Here is a 14730-nt window from a genome sequence, read left to right as displayed (position 1 = left end):
GCGTGTATATGCTACGCGATGGGTAGGTTTAGGGTTGTGGGGTAGATGCGTATCATATGTACGCGAAAACTGCGTATCATATACACGCCAACAAATTTCGTATCATATGCACGCGAAAACTGCGTATTATATGCACGCCAAACACATGCGTATCATATGCACGCCAAAGTCCATTTTTGCGTATCAATACCACGAGTTTTCGTTTTTATTTGGCGTAGGCGTATTATCTAGGGCTCGAATATTTAATGTTCGTTTTAATTTAATATTTCTCTTATTTTGTTTTGACTATTTTATAGTCTATTCATTTGAATTAGGCTATATTTTCTTCTTATTTTGTTTCAAAGAAACCGCTATTAGGCTATTTGCGAGTTTATAGTGGTCAAACGTTGCACATTTTTCAATCTTGGATTCTAATTTTGAAGGCCTTTCCCCTCACAAAATATCAACAAACCATTCGTGGCTTGAAATGACCCGTGAAGAAGCAGCAACAGCGATGCGCGACTGTAGTATGTGAATACACATCTGTTGTTAGGCGCAGACAGGAACATCACAATGTCAATGCATTTCCTAATGACTAATGAATGGAGATGTAATTGATCAATTGGCGGGGGGTCGACAGGATTAGGAGAGACCTGACCCCCAAGATGCAACTTTATGGGATGTTCCCACAACCCCTGTGGCACCAAATGTCTATCTAAAAGAGTTAGCCTATAACTAGAATTATTCACAGTATTCCTTAAATTCTTGATTAGCCAGTTGCTTTTCATTTTTTGATAGCCAGCATCAGATTAGAATGTTTGCGACTGGATTTTTTTTCACCGCATATGTTCCTACTTGGGGTGCACGATCAAAATGAAAATAGCCTACAAAAAGATGTCTTGCGAACTTGCAAACGTGTCTATCTAGTGTTCGGCACGCTTTTCTTCTCAGTAATCCCTGCGAACACACATCTGAACATCCTCCTGCTGTCCCAGCGCTTCTCATGCCAATACAGCGGCGCAGCGTTCATTAACACCTCTATAATTGGATAACAATAGTCTTAATGGGTGGCGCTAATTGAGGAAGCAGAATATTAGAAACGTGTCTTAAGGCTTTTACAGGCCGTCAAACAGCAGTGAGTCATTAATGATTGTCCAAAACACAGAGAATTCACATTGAAGCCTTCAAATAACATGCAGAGCTCAGGCAGGCAGGAAGTGTGAAAATCTGCTAAAATAAATACAAGAACAATTATCAATACGATAGCCTATGTATTCAGGCTATTGTAATAGCAAAGGACCAGCATAAACCAGCAAAAGACCAGCAAAGGACCAGCTTCTTCAAATAACATGCAGAGCTCAGGCAGGCAGGAAGTGTGAAAATCTGCTAAAATAAATACAAGAACAATATCAATATGATAGCCTATGTATTCAGGCTATTGTAATATAATAATATCGTAATATTAGCCTAATATAATAGTAGGCTACATAATAGCTCTATAATATGCCTATATTGTAATATTAATAATTATTATTCTTTGATGTTTATTTATGCTGGCTATTTATTAATTTATTGTTGAAGTCAATGAATTACGTTCCACATCTGACCAATGACGACCAATAATTATGCTTAGAACATATAGCCTATCGATAATTCTATAGGAAAGTATATCTGTAGGTTTACACACAACGTTCTTTGTGGGTTGTACAGGTTCCAAAATGCACGACTATGTTAAAAATGTTAGTTGTTATAAATCTAAAACTATTGCCCGTTCTGTCGTTGGTATTTTTGGAAAAACATCAACTTATAGACTAAATTCTGTCATGTTCCATGAGGTGTGGTGATATTCATGTCATTTATTGAACGTTACTTTTTGTTTATGTAATTCCACCGCTTACCAACTTGTGTTTACTAAATCAAGTCTCTTTCTGTTGCAATATGTTGGGAGAATATTTCCATCTGCTGGACAAAGTTTAGCATTACAGCAAAGAGAGACATGCAAATCCCAGAGCGAAACCAGATTTAAAAAACCAGCATATGCTGGTTAGGTATGTTTTGACGCTGGGATGCTGGTTTAAGCTGGTCCTTTGCCAGCAAATGACCAGTTTAGACCAGCAAAGGACCAGCTTAGACCAGCAAAGGACCAGCTTAGACCAGCAAAGGACCAGCTTAGACCAGCAAAGGACCAGCTTAGACCAGCAAAGGACCAGCTTAGACCAGCAAAGGACCAGCTTAGACCAGCAAAGGACCAGCTTAGACCAGCAAAGGACCAGCTTAGACCAGCAAAGGACCAGCTTAGACCAGCAAAGGACCAGCTTAGACCAGCAAAGGACCAGCTTAGACCAGCAAAGGACCAGCTTAGACCAGCAAAGGACCAGCTTAGACCAGCAAAGGACCAGCTTAGACCAGCAAAGGACCAGCTTAGACCAGCAAAGGACCAGCTTAGACCAGCAAAGGACCAGCTTAGACCAGCAAAGGACCAGCTTAGACCAGCAAAGGACCAGCTTAGACCAGCAAAGGACCAGCTTAGACCAGCAAAGGACCAGCTTAGACCAGCAAAGGACCAGCTTAGACCAGCAAAGGACCAGCTTAGACCAGCAAAGGACCAGCTTAGACCAGCAAAGGACCAGCTTAGACCAGCAAAGGACCAGCTTAGACCAGCAAAGGACCAGCTTAGACCAGCAAAGGACCAGCTTAGACCAGCAAAGGACCAGCTTAGACCAGCAAAGGACCAGCTTAGACCAGCAAAGGACCAGCTTAGACCAGCAAAGGACCAGCTTAGACCAGCAAAGGACCAGCTTAGACCAGCAAAGGACCAGCTTAGACCAGCAAAGGACCAGCTTAGACCAGCAAAGGACCAGCTTAGACCAGCAAAGGACCAGTTTAAACCAGCATCCCAGCGTCAAAACATACCTAACCAGCATATGCTGTTTTTTTCAACAGGGTTTACTTCAAGCATGGGTATTTTAGTATTACTAGTTTTGTTTTCCGTTTTATTTTAATTGTTGTTAAAGTTTTAGTAATTTTATTTTGTGCATTTTGCTGTTTGTTTAATGTTAAACTAAATGAAAATGAGAACTTTTTCTTTGGTGACTAACTGAAATAGTCATATTTATAATATTAAAATCACATTAATCATAATTTATTTTATTTCAATAAACATTTTTATTTGATTATTTTTAGTTAAGTAAATTATAGCCCTGCCATTCTGACATTACATTGCAGGCCACAGATTTGATCAAATAATTTGGTTTTACTGCATTTTGCTGTTTGTTTAATGTTAAACTAAATGAAAATGAGAACTTTTTCTTTGGTGACTAACTGAAATAATGTCATATTTATAATATTAAAATAACATTAATCATAATTTATTTTATTTCAATAAACATTTTTATTTGATTATTTTTAGTTAAGTAAATTATAGCCCTGCCATTCTGACATTACATTGCAGGCCACAGATTTGATCAAATAATTTGGTTTTACTGCTAACAAACATCATATGTATGACAACACTGTAAATAAATCTATACTCTGATGTTTGAAATCAGGCCCTTTCCCCACACAAACACGGCAGATAAGCAGTGGCTAAAATAGCAAACATGCTCTAACCTTGAACAGTTCTGAGTCTCCAGTACATATAAAAACAACCCGGTGAGGTTTACACATAATCACACTTTCATAATGATCTATTCAAAGTCCACTACACTGCACTGCTTAGTTACCCAAGCCAAATATACTGTAACAACGTTTTGCCAGCTAAAAGTGTCATTTAAAGTTTTTTTTCCAAGTCAAAAGCATTGCCAGTAAACCTGACTACACTGAGTTACACAATGAAAATCATTTGAAGGATTAGATCAGCTAATTCAGTGAACAATGTGTTCACTTTTATGAGTGCAAAATAAAAACAAGGCAGAGATTTAGTCTATAATAAATAAACTCACATGGAACAATATAATTTGTTAAAAGGTCCCACTGCAAGAAGACATATTCAGATGATTAAAAACAACTATACACTATATTGAATAGCATTTTTCAGGGTTAAAATTGAGCATTTCTGCAGACTTTTGCCAACATTTGTCTCACTAAAATGAAGGAAGATTTCAAATGAACACCGCAATAGCCTCTGAGGGTTTGTGAAAAGTCAAATTTAATTTAAATACAATTCAAGCTGTAACATAAATGCAGATTAAACAAAGGTTTTACAGAACAGTACTTGTGCATTTATATATTTAGTCATATATTTTCTAATGTCATAAAACAAGACTGAAGACGTCAAAACAATATGGAGAACCAAACCTACAGTGGCCCCAAAAATATCTGGAAGTGTCCAAATAGGCTTGGGGCCGCTGTATAACGTCTACTAATAGATGCTGGCTCTTTCAAATCTTTTACATGAAAACAACTGTCATAAAGTTTGCCTCTGACATGTAAAAATGGAAGGAAAACAATCTGGACCATATATATACGTGTAAAAAAAACAGGATCTGTTGTCATAATATTAAACTAGTCATCGCCTCCAAGGATTTAAAAGCCAATGGGTTACAATAGAAAATATAGTGATCTGCTTACTTGTAATAAAAATCTATTGTGCGCCTATAGTTTTAAATATACGTTCCCAATGTAAAACATTCCCCATATCTGTCCTTGTTATCTGACGAAAGCCACGAAACCATTTTATCACAAAAATATATGTTATAGCATCATATGACACGACAATATTCAGCATGTCTATCTTTGGTTTTCTATTCATTCAAAGACTTAGTGGTACATAAAGCAACATAGTATCAAATCTAGAGATTGCACATCTAGAACCATTGAAAGGGATAATTCTTGTACAATCTACACGGAGTAAAAAACATAGATATCTAATATACATAATGTATCAAGAAGCAATCTGAAGGAAGGGCTTTTAGCACTTAGTAATAATATTCCCGGACTATTTAACAGTTTTATGCAGCATAGACGACAGCAAAAACAAGAGAGGGCCTGTAGTCGGTGCAGTTCTGTGATTGTAAAGGACGCTGCGCTTCCAAACAAGCTTCCCGCTGTACAATCTGCATCTGTCTGGTGGTTTGAAGCACATTCTGGGAAATCACCCCACCGGATCATTGAAATGTGTGTTCTTCCCCCCCCTCTTCTCATATCTGACGAAAGCCACGAAACCATTTTATCACAAAAATATATGTTATAGCATCATATGACACGACAATATTCAGCATGTCTATCTTTGGTTTTCTATTCATTCAAAGACTTAGTGGTACATAAAGCAACATAGTATCAAATCTAGAGATTGCACATCTAGAACCATTGAAAGGGATAATTCTTGTACAATCTACACGGAGTAAAAAACATAGATATCTAATATACATAATGTATCAAGAAGCAATCTGAAGGAAGGGCTTTTAGCACTTAGTAATAATATTCCCGGACTATTTAACAGTTTTATGCAGCATAGACGACAGCAAAAACAAGAGAGGGCCTATAGTCGGTGCAGTTCTGTGATTGTAAAGGACGCTGCGCTTCCAAACAAGCTTCCCACTGTACAATCTGCATCTGTCTGGTGGTTTGAAGCACATTCTGGGAAATCACCCCACCGGATCATTGAAATGTGTGTTTTTCCCCCCCCTCTTCTCATAGTCAATACAACACGGTAGGTGAACCTGGTTTTGGTTTGCAGACTGAAAGTTCTTAAAGCGCTGCAGAAGAATCGACGCGGGCCAACAAATCTGAAATAAGTGCTGGAGGGTTTAATACGTGGGCATCTCTAAAGAGAAAAATGGCTGTATTCTCCAACGCCTCACCTGAAAGTGAGACGATGGAGGGAAGGAAAAGGAGGGGGGGAGGGGAAGATGGCGAAAGGCAAGAGGGGGCCTGGGTAGATGGAGGAAGAGGACCTGCCCACCAGCAGCCATCTCTTCAGTGCTGTGGGCCACACGAACACAGCGGCCATCTTTAGGGCTCAGGATCGCACCTTCCTCAGAGTGAGGTTTGAGTTCTGTTAACATAAAGATTTAGCATTATTTATATTATTAATAATATATACATATATATTTAACATTCACAATGCCATTCAAAAGTTTGGGGTTGGTAAAATGTAATGTTTTTTGAAAGAAGTATCTTATGTTCACAAATACTGCATTAATTTGATCAAAAATACAGTAAAATCAGTAATATTAATACAATTTCAAATAACTGTTTTCTATGTGAACATATGTTAAAATGTCATTTATTCCTGTGATGCAAATCTGAATTTTCAGCATCATTACTAAAGGCCTTCAGTGTCACATGATCTTCAGAAATCATTCTAATATGCTGATTTGCTGCTCAAAAAACATTTCTTTTCTTTATCAATGTTGAAAACAGCTGGGCTGCTTCCTATTTTTGTGGAAACCATTTTCCAGGATTCTTTTATGAACAGAAAGTTCTCAATAACTTATAACGGTCTATACTGTCACTTTTGAGCAACCTTTCTGAATAAAAAGCATGTTGTCAAACCTGCTGCTGGCTGTTAGAGGTCTCTTTCCTTCTTCACCTTCACATCACCCGCCAGGATTGTAGAGATCTCGCCTTGCATGAAGGCCCACGGCACGTTGGAGCCCACGAGAGGGCACTTCTCTCCACTGGGGCAGTACACCTCATTCCCTGAGCCCTGTCTGCAGATGAAGTCCCGAGTGCAAGGGAAGCAGAACTTGTGCCCGGGCACCGACGGACACTGGACGAAGTGTGTGTCCTCCAGGCGCTCGTGGCAGATGGTGCAGCACAGAGGAGCACCTCCTCCTCCTCCAGCTCCTCCTGAGCCTTCGCCTCCCATGACGGCACTCTGGTCAGCGAGGGACGCGGTGACGGTCGTGGTCGGTCCTCCTGCGCTACTTCCCACCGATGGTTCTCCGTTGCGCGACGCCAGCCGCCGCTGACCGCCTGCGGGTGAAGGGCTTGCGCTGTTCTGCCGCCCTGCGTTGGCACCGCTGCTGCCGCCCGGTGCATCTTTAGGGGCCTGGGTGGCCGTGCCGACGTTGTCAGCCACACTCATGAGCGCCGAGATGGGTGACGGGTCGCTACCATGCGCCCCCATGCCCTCTGGAGGCTGCCCCACGCTGGCTAGCAAGGTTGCTGGAATATGGCCGGGCAATCCGGGATACACGCCAAGCGGCCAATGCTGGCGCATCTCCTCTGAGCTCATCCTCTCGGCTCCGTCCGGCTCGGGCGAGGCTTTGCGCCTGCGCACTCTTGGCTGCGTGGGACGGCCGATGTGGCAGAGCGCGCTGGGTAACATGGAGCAGCTGGGGTCCAGGTAAAGCTGCGGGAGGGTTTCCGGGGCCGGCGCATCTTTGAACGCCCGCACTCCATCGCTGAGCAGCTCCGACAGGAGGCGCCAGTCGCCGGTGCCATGCCTTTTCTCATACTCCACGTATTTGTACCCCGAATTAATGACCTTTCCGGTGTCTTTCTGAGAGTCGTGGAACATCTGCTTGACCAGCGCTAAGACGCTGGGGAACACGTTACCGGATCCGCAGGGATACTCGATGAAGACCTTCAGCTCAAACTCAGCCATCAGCTTGGCGTCAAAAGCGAATACCCTTCCCGCCAGGCCGTGGTCTTTCTTAAAGCGCACATTGAACGGGGTGCAGCCGGAAAGGGCGTGCAAGGCCTCGCGCATGTGTTTGGGGCGTCCAGCCCAGTCTTCTGCGCGGTTCCGGACGCTTTCGGAAAGCTCGGCGAGGGCTTCGGCGTTCCTCTGCTTCTCCTTGAGCTCCTTTTCGAATTCCGGGATCATGAAAGACGCCACGCCCACGTTCATCCCCATGCCCATGGCCTGTCTTTTGCTGAGCTCGTTTAACATGGGGGCGGAAATGGTCAAGGGGGCGCCACCAGCTCGGGCATTCAGACCAGGCATGGCAGTCAGCAGGCCATGAGGGGCTCCGACAAGCCCTTGCGCCATTAAATTGGGTGGCACAGCCCCCACTAAAGTCCTCCTGGCGGTAGGACTCTGTCTACTAACCTCAGGCGGACCTCCATCTTCCAGTCTGGGCAGCCCGTTGGGCAGCCTGGCAGACATGTATTCTCCCCTTCCCCGTTCATATCGCTCGGAGGGCGGTCTGCCGGTCTCCAAAGGACCCTCCTTACCAGCGGGAGCGTGTTTACCGCCGGGCTGCGGACCCGGAGATCTGCCCTCCTGCATCACATGTGTTCGCTTGAGCTGCCGCGCCGCGTCGATGAGCAGCTCTATTCTGTCCGCGCCCTCGTAGTTCACGCAGCCTCTGCACACGGCCTCGCTGAAGTCCCAAATCATGGCCCACGGCATCTTTGGCAGGTCGCAAAGGTAGCACCATTGCCGCCTGGAAGACGCCTGCGAGGAAGAGGACATATTTGATAGGCCCTCGCGATCTTGCGTTCTCAAATCCACCGTGAATCTCTTTCTTCTGCGCGGTTCCGGATGCTTTCGGAAAGCTCGGCGAGGGCTTCAGCATTCCTCTGCTTCTCCTTGAGCTCCTTTTCGAATTCCGGGATCATGAAAGACGCCACGCCCACGTTCATCCCCATGGCCTGTCTTTTGCTGAGCTCGTTTAACATGGGGGCAGAAATGGTCAAGGGGGCGCCGCCAGCTCGGGCATTCAGACCAGGCATGGCAGTCAGCAGGCCATGAGGGGCTCCGACAAGCCCTTGCGCCATTAAATTGGGTGGCACAGCCCCCACTAAAGTCCTCCTGGCGGTAGGACTCTGTCTACTAACCTCAGGCGGACCTCCATCTTCCAGTCTGGGCAGCCCGTTGGGCAGCCTGGCAGACATGTATTCTCCCCTTCCCCGTTCATATCGCTCGGAAGGCGGTCTGCCGGTCTCCATAGGACCCTCCTTACCAGCGGGACCGTGTTTACCGCCGGGCTGCGGACCCGGAGATCTGCCGTCCTGCATCACATGTGTTCGCTTGAGCTGCCGCGCCGCGTCGATGAGCAGCTCTATTCTGTCCGCGCCCTCGTAGTTCACGCAGCCTCTGCACACGGCCTCGCTGAAGTCCCAAATCATGGCCCACGGCATCTTTGGCAGGTCGCAAAGGTAGCACCATTGCCGCCTGGAAGACGCCTGCGAGGAAGAGGACATATTTGATAGGCCCTCGCGATCTTGCGTTCTCAAATCCACCGTGAATCTCTTTCACAGCCAGCCTCCGAGCGCTTGCGGTCGATTATTTCCTCGTTATGGATGAGTTTATGCAACTCCGTTGGATTTTGTGTCATTCAGAATCGAGGAGTTTGAAGTTTCTGCCAAGTCGTCTGGGCCGCAGAGTTTCTCCTGGAAGACGTTCCGAAAGTTACGCAACACTGACCCGTGGAATTGTGGGAAGTGTAGTTTTGCACAGCCGAACGCGCTCTTTCCTCGTAGTTGCTTCTGCCGAAACAAAGTACTTAACTTTTATTTTTAAAATAAAGCCCCCAAAATATTTATGGAAGAGAGGAATCGGACATCAGATTATCTCTTTTCTTGATTCTTTTTTATTGTGAGGCTCACAATATATCTATGTAAAATAACTTATTTAACTATGTTTATTGCGGAAATAATTAGTATGTATTTATTTTATCACTGTTTTCTCTTATTTTTTTAGAATACATTTGATATAACTTAATTAGATTTATTGGATTATAATGACTTATACTTTCTCGTTTATTTATTTATTATTATTTTTTGACTATGAAACGTCATTGTAATGCCTAGTCAAATAAAAATTAACATGTCTAGCAATATTAAATATTAAATGCGAATAATAACAACGTGTTCTTGCAAAAAGTTTAGACTGCAATTCCCATTTTACAAATAGTTGACGTCACTTCCGCTATTCCCAACTGCTTGTTTCAAAAACTTCCGGTGTTATATTACGGAAGTGATGTTCCGTGTAACTGTAATAAGTGGTGTTCTTCTGTGTGTTTGTTTAACAATTTAATTCTGTTTATAAGATACTTACGATATATAGACTCGTGGTACTTGTTTACAAGGCTTAACGTTACCATCTCTGAAACGCCCAATTTACACAAGAAACGGCTTGTTTTATTTGATTTTTAGCGTTTGGTATGCTAAGTGCAAATCGCTTATTTTAAATCGTAAACAGGAAATGATATCACAGAACAGTATATGCAAATATACTGGGTGAATAAATAATATACATATTATACAATACACAATCACCTACAGTACAGTTTTTGTGTGTTCTGATAACATTAAAAAAAAGACAAAACACTGGTCTTGTGATTTTAACTTATAATGCTATTTGTTCTTTAATATTTTGTGTTGGTGGTGATTGTGAACCAAGATCCTGTCTTTCTGATCCATATTTATCCTACAGAGCAGAGGATGGCCGGTCTGTATCTGTTTCTTCTGCAGATTTGCGGCAATGCTTACAAACTGTATACAAGCCTTGTAAGAGTAAGAGCAGAGAGCTGGTGCTGTAGTAACCTCCATATACAAGAAACTGTAACAGAAGATGAAAAATGTAAATATAATGTAACACATTTGACCAGACACTCATTAATTAGAATTAAAGCCTTAATTCATGTTATGCATAGATTTCCATTACTGTCTTAAAAATCTTTATAACCTGCTGTATCATATTTGATACATCAAAATGATCAACATGTTCAAAACTTTCTGAAAATTGTGTACTATGTCATCTGATTGATAGTTTATATGTTTAGTATAATTATAAAAATGTCCATTATCAGGCTGTGGTTCATGTGTCTTTTTATACATGTTATTGGGAGATATAGCGTTACAAATGATACTTATATGCATTTTATGTAAGTAGCTCTTATACAGTAATAAAAATGTCACTGATTTACATTACAAGTTATAAGAATATCATCTTACATTTTGGCCATATAAATTTAAGCATCTGCATCAAATGCATTTAATATATATATATATATATTTTTTTTTTCTTTTTCTATTATATTTTGTGTAAACTTTTCCATTTTTAAATCTCCTTAAGTTCAGTGTAGTGAGAGCTTACCTGTGTCACAATGTCCAGTCCCGGGGCTGAATTGTCCACCACAATAGCAGTAAGTATAGTTTGAAGTAACAAAAGTGTTAATGCCAAAAGTTAAAACGTAACATTCCATAGAGAGGTTAACTGCTATCTGAAATCTTGCAGCAAAAGGGGGAAAAAAAGGAAAAAGTTAGTCAATGAAAAATACCTGTATTCTTTTTCATTGCATATCTTATGCTTCCTATGTCCATTGTGTGATGACTAACTTACATTGTGACTGTGATGAGAGATGATGCTTTGAAGATAGCGTAGCCTGCGTAGCACTGCCAGATATTGCTGGTGAGGCCCATGAGAAAGACACCCTGCACCAATGGCAGAGAAAACACCCAGCGAGAGCTCGCCCCACACACCCCACTGCACTCTGATATAACCCACAGAGAAAGCTGCCGCCACACCTGAAAGCAACAATCACGAATCACAATAAGGGAGACGTAAAATCTGCGAACAAAGAAGAGGCATGACGCAAGGCAACAATTAAATTGGGGAAATGCATTTAGACTGCATTTTTATTCTGTATGACGCTCAGAACTCATTTATGTTGCCTTTGTTTGAATGTTCTTGTCAAGGCATCAAAACTGAGAGACATTCTCTTCTGCTGTAATTAAAGTGACTACTAACCAAACCCCTACCGGTGTAATTGCTTAAATTATCTTCCCCCACACATACTGGGCTGCTGAATATGCAAACTGCATACCAATTAAGCGTTATAAGTCTTCTGCACAACGCATATTATGATTCAACGTATGATTTGTGGATAAAGCAGGATTGGTTCGGCTAGGCATATTCTGATATCTTTCACTATAAAGGATTTATTACACTTTTGATAGTGTTTATGGTTAATGAAGTCATTGAGTCTCAGATACAATCTTTTATTTTACAAAGTTTATTTTTCTTCTAAATGTTTCCTTATTGACATCTACGATTCAGAACCCACAAAAGGTTCTTTATTGTGGAAAAAAGGTTCTTTACACATTTAAAGGGATAGTTCACCTCAAAATATATATCTTTTTGTCATAATCTACTCACCCTCATGTTGTTTTAATGCTGTATGCATTTCTTTTTTTTGTTGAACACATATAGGCTATATATATATATTTTATTTTATTTTTATTTTTTTCCCCCATAATATGGAAGTCAGTGGCTACCAGCAACTTTGGTTTGGTTCCCAACATTTTTCAAAATATCTCCTTTTTTGTTGAACAGAAGAAACTCAGTTTCAAAAAGGGGGTTTTCGTAGTGATTTTGGGTTCCTCAAAGAACATTGTTTTGAAAATTGAACAATGGAAATTTTCCATGGATGTTATAGGTTCTTCATGGGAAAAAAAATTGTGATAGTGATTTTTTTTCTTTCGTTTTTAGAGTGTAAATCATGAAAATATTTTTCACACTAAGCAAAAAAAAAAAAGGTTGTTTTAAGAATGTTTTACTGAAAGGTCCTTTGGGGAACCCAAAATGGTTCTTCTATTGCATTGCCGTGAAAACGCCCTTTTGGAAACTTTATTTTTTACCTTTATTTACTTAAATACTCCACAAAATGCCTCACCTACAAGTGTGCAGACCCCCTCAACTCCTCCATTATACACAGAGGATGTACTGGAGGGCTCAATGTGGTCCCACTTCAGCTGAACGTAGCCAAAGCCCACCAGAGGGACCACTGCACCAGTCTTCTGGAGGAGTAGGACTCCTTGAGACTCTCCCACATTTGTTTTCCAGAGGGTTTAATGTTCCCCCAATCACAGCATGCTCCTGTAGCCTGCTTTGCTAGATCTGTTTCTCACCCATCTGTGACCTCATTCAGTGTGTCCGTAGACACCTCCACCTTCTTCTTAAAAAACATTCCTTATTGAGGCATCGGCAGGCCCAAAGAAATACAAAGCCACTGACATTATACCCAGAGTAATAGTGTTTACATGGAAGTAGCTTGTGTCAGCCAGTGAAATTAATAGCTGTCCTAATGTGGCTCCAAAGATATATATGCCATCAGCATGGCACTGCGAACGTACCCTATGGCCCATTGGTAGCGTTCGGGAGGAATAACGCTGTAGATGTATGAAAAATAGGCCACTTCGGTGGTGGTGACCATTGCAAAGTTGAACTGTAGGTAGGTCAGAGCAATTAAACTGTTAGCAATGCACAGAAGTATGTAATTTGTGTCAAGAAAAAGACCTTGAGTTACTATTAGAGGCTTGTATCTAAGCAAATCTGTCTGGGCAGAGCACGGCCAGATATAAGTACGTCCAGATGGGGAACAGGTAGTTTGTTACCTGGATGAGTGGAAAGAAGATGGCTTTTGGTCATTTGAATAAGAAACAGAAGGAAATGTTTAGGTAAATGATTTGAAATCAGTGTGGCTACTTCAGAGTATATTGCGTAAGAGATAAGACTCACAAGGCACGTGTAGCATGAGTGAGGCATCGCTATTGTAGTAATCAACGGAGAAAGTTAATGTAGTTAACCAATATTTTGACTAGTTTTAGTTTAATTATAAGTTTCTGAGGTTTTAGAACTGATAATATGATTACTTTTCACCCCAGAGAAAGCTTTGGGTAAGGAAATATGTTTTCGAGGGCACCTATTATAATATATCTAGCTTACAAAATCCAATCAACACTAGACATTCATCCTTCATCATTCTCATTGTAATGGGAGTATTTGACATACTAAATGCTTAGTATATTATGGTGTAAATTGTACTGTGTGTGCTTGTTTCTCACTGTTGTTATCTGTCTGAACCCTTAAACAATCTCTCAGCCAACGTGGAAAAAAACCCAATACTCACCACTTCCTCTGAGATGTTTTTGGGTCCCACCAAGTAAGGAGTAAGGAAAGGCTCTGCCGGTCTGCAGTTGGCAAAGAAACCATAAAGAGAGAGCAAAACAGTGGAAAAGACCCAGTCTGACCTCTTAATTTTCCTCCAGAAATTCATTCTTATCTGCCTGTCTGTATTTTCACTACCACAAGATTATGTCTCTCATTTTAGGTCCAGTAGCTGTTGGTCTGGTGTATCTGTTGGTGTTTTTGCTGTGCAGTGTAAAGTAAGCCAAGTCCAGTCCCTGATTTCCACATAAGGAGCTGTGCAAGGTGGGTAAATGAATATATTTATGAGAGACTTTGATCTGTGCGCATGTAAGCCCTAATTGTTGGTTTGTGCGTATGCGTGTTTGTGTTGATTAAAAAAAAATCGATTTTGAGATTCAGATTATTTAACTGTATTAATTAATGTTTATCTGTATAGCACTTTTTACTATACATATTGTTTCAAAGCAGCTATAAACAAATAAGCAAACTACAGATATATGACCACAGGGTTTACAGAAACTTGAGAAAATTCAGAAGATTTCAAAATAAGGCACTTAACTAATCTGCAGTGTGTCGTAAATATTATGTAATATTTTCAGTTTCATAATTGTATCATATTGTATTCTTATTACTTTAAAATAGCTAATAAGAAAAAAGTGCAATTATTTCAACCCAATCTACATTTACATTTAGTCATTTAGCAGACGCTTTTATCCAAAGCGACTTACAAATGAGGACAATAAAAGCAGTCAAAACTAACAAAAGAGCAACAATATATAAGTGCAAATGACAAGTCTCGGCCTAACGCAGTACATGTAGCAAGGTGTATACACACACACACACACACACAGACACACACACACACACACACACACACACACACACACACACACACACACACACAAAGAAAAACAAGTAGATAG

General features: G+C 41.2%; 2 protein-coding genes and 1 pseudogene across 2 annotated transcripts; all 3 read right to left on the bottom strand.

The window, feature by feature from the left end:
* Positions 1–5636: 5636 nt before the first annotated feature.
* irf2bp1 (interferon regulatory factor 2 binding protein 1) lies at positions 5637–9429 on the bottom strand. Its single transcript, XM_016491581.1, has 3 exons — positions 9122–9429; positions 6475–8390; positions 5637–5974 (listed from the first exon to the last, which is right to left on the bottom strand). The coding sequence occupies exon 2, from the start codon at positions 8342–8344 to the stop codon at positions 6488–6490; it is 1857 nt and encodes a 618-aa protein (XP_016347067.1). The 5' UTR covers positions 8345–8390; positions 9122–9429; the 3' UTR covers positions 5637–5974; positions 6475–6487.
* LOC107692523 (interferon regulatory factor 2-binding protein 1-like) lies at positions 8374–9125 on the bottom strand. The gene has a single exon (XM_016491606.1). It carries the CDS (start codon positions 9073–9075, stop codon positions 8374–8376), a length of 702 nt encoding a protein of 233 aa, XP_016347092.1. The 5' UTR covers positions 9076–9125.
* A 726-nt stretch (positions 9430–10155) lies between the features above and the next one.
* On the bottom strand, positions 10156–13934 carry LOC107692536 (thiamine transporter 2-like; annotated as a pseudogene).
* Positions 13935–14730: the final 796 nt, after the last annotated feature.

Source organism: Sinocyclocheilus anshuiensis, unplaced genomic scaffold, assembly GCF_001515605.1.
Source record: "Sinocyclocheilus anshuiensis isolate Anshui unplaced genomic scaffold, SAMN03320099.WGS_v1.1 scaffold1082, whole genome shotgun sequence".
Lineage (NCBI taxonomy): Eukaryota > Metazoa > Chordata > Actinopteri > Cypriniformes > Cyprinidae > Sinocyclocheilus > Sinocyclocheilus anshuiensis.
Note: the sequence above shows the minus strand (reverse complement) of the source record. Positions and strands in the feature narration are given on the sequence as shown.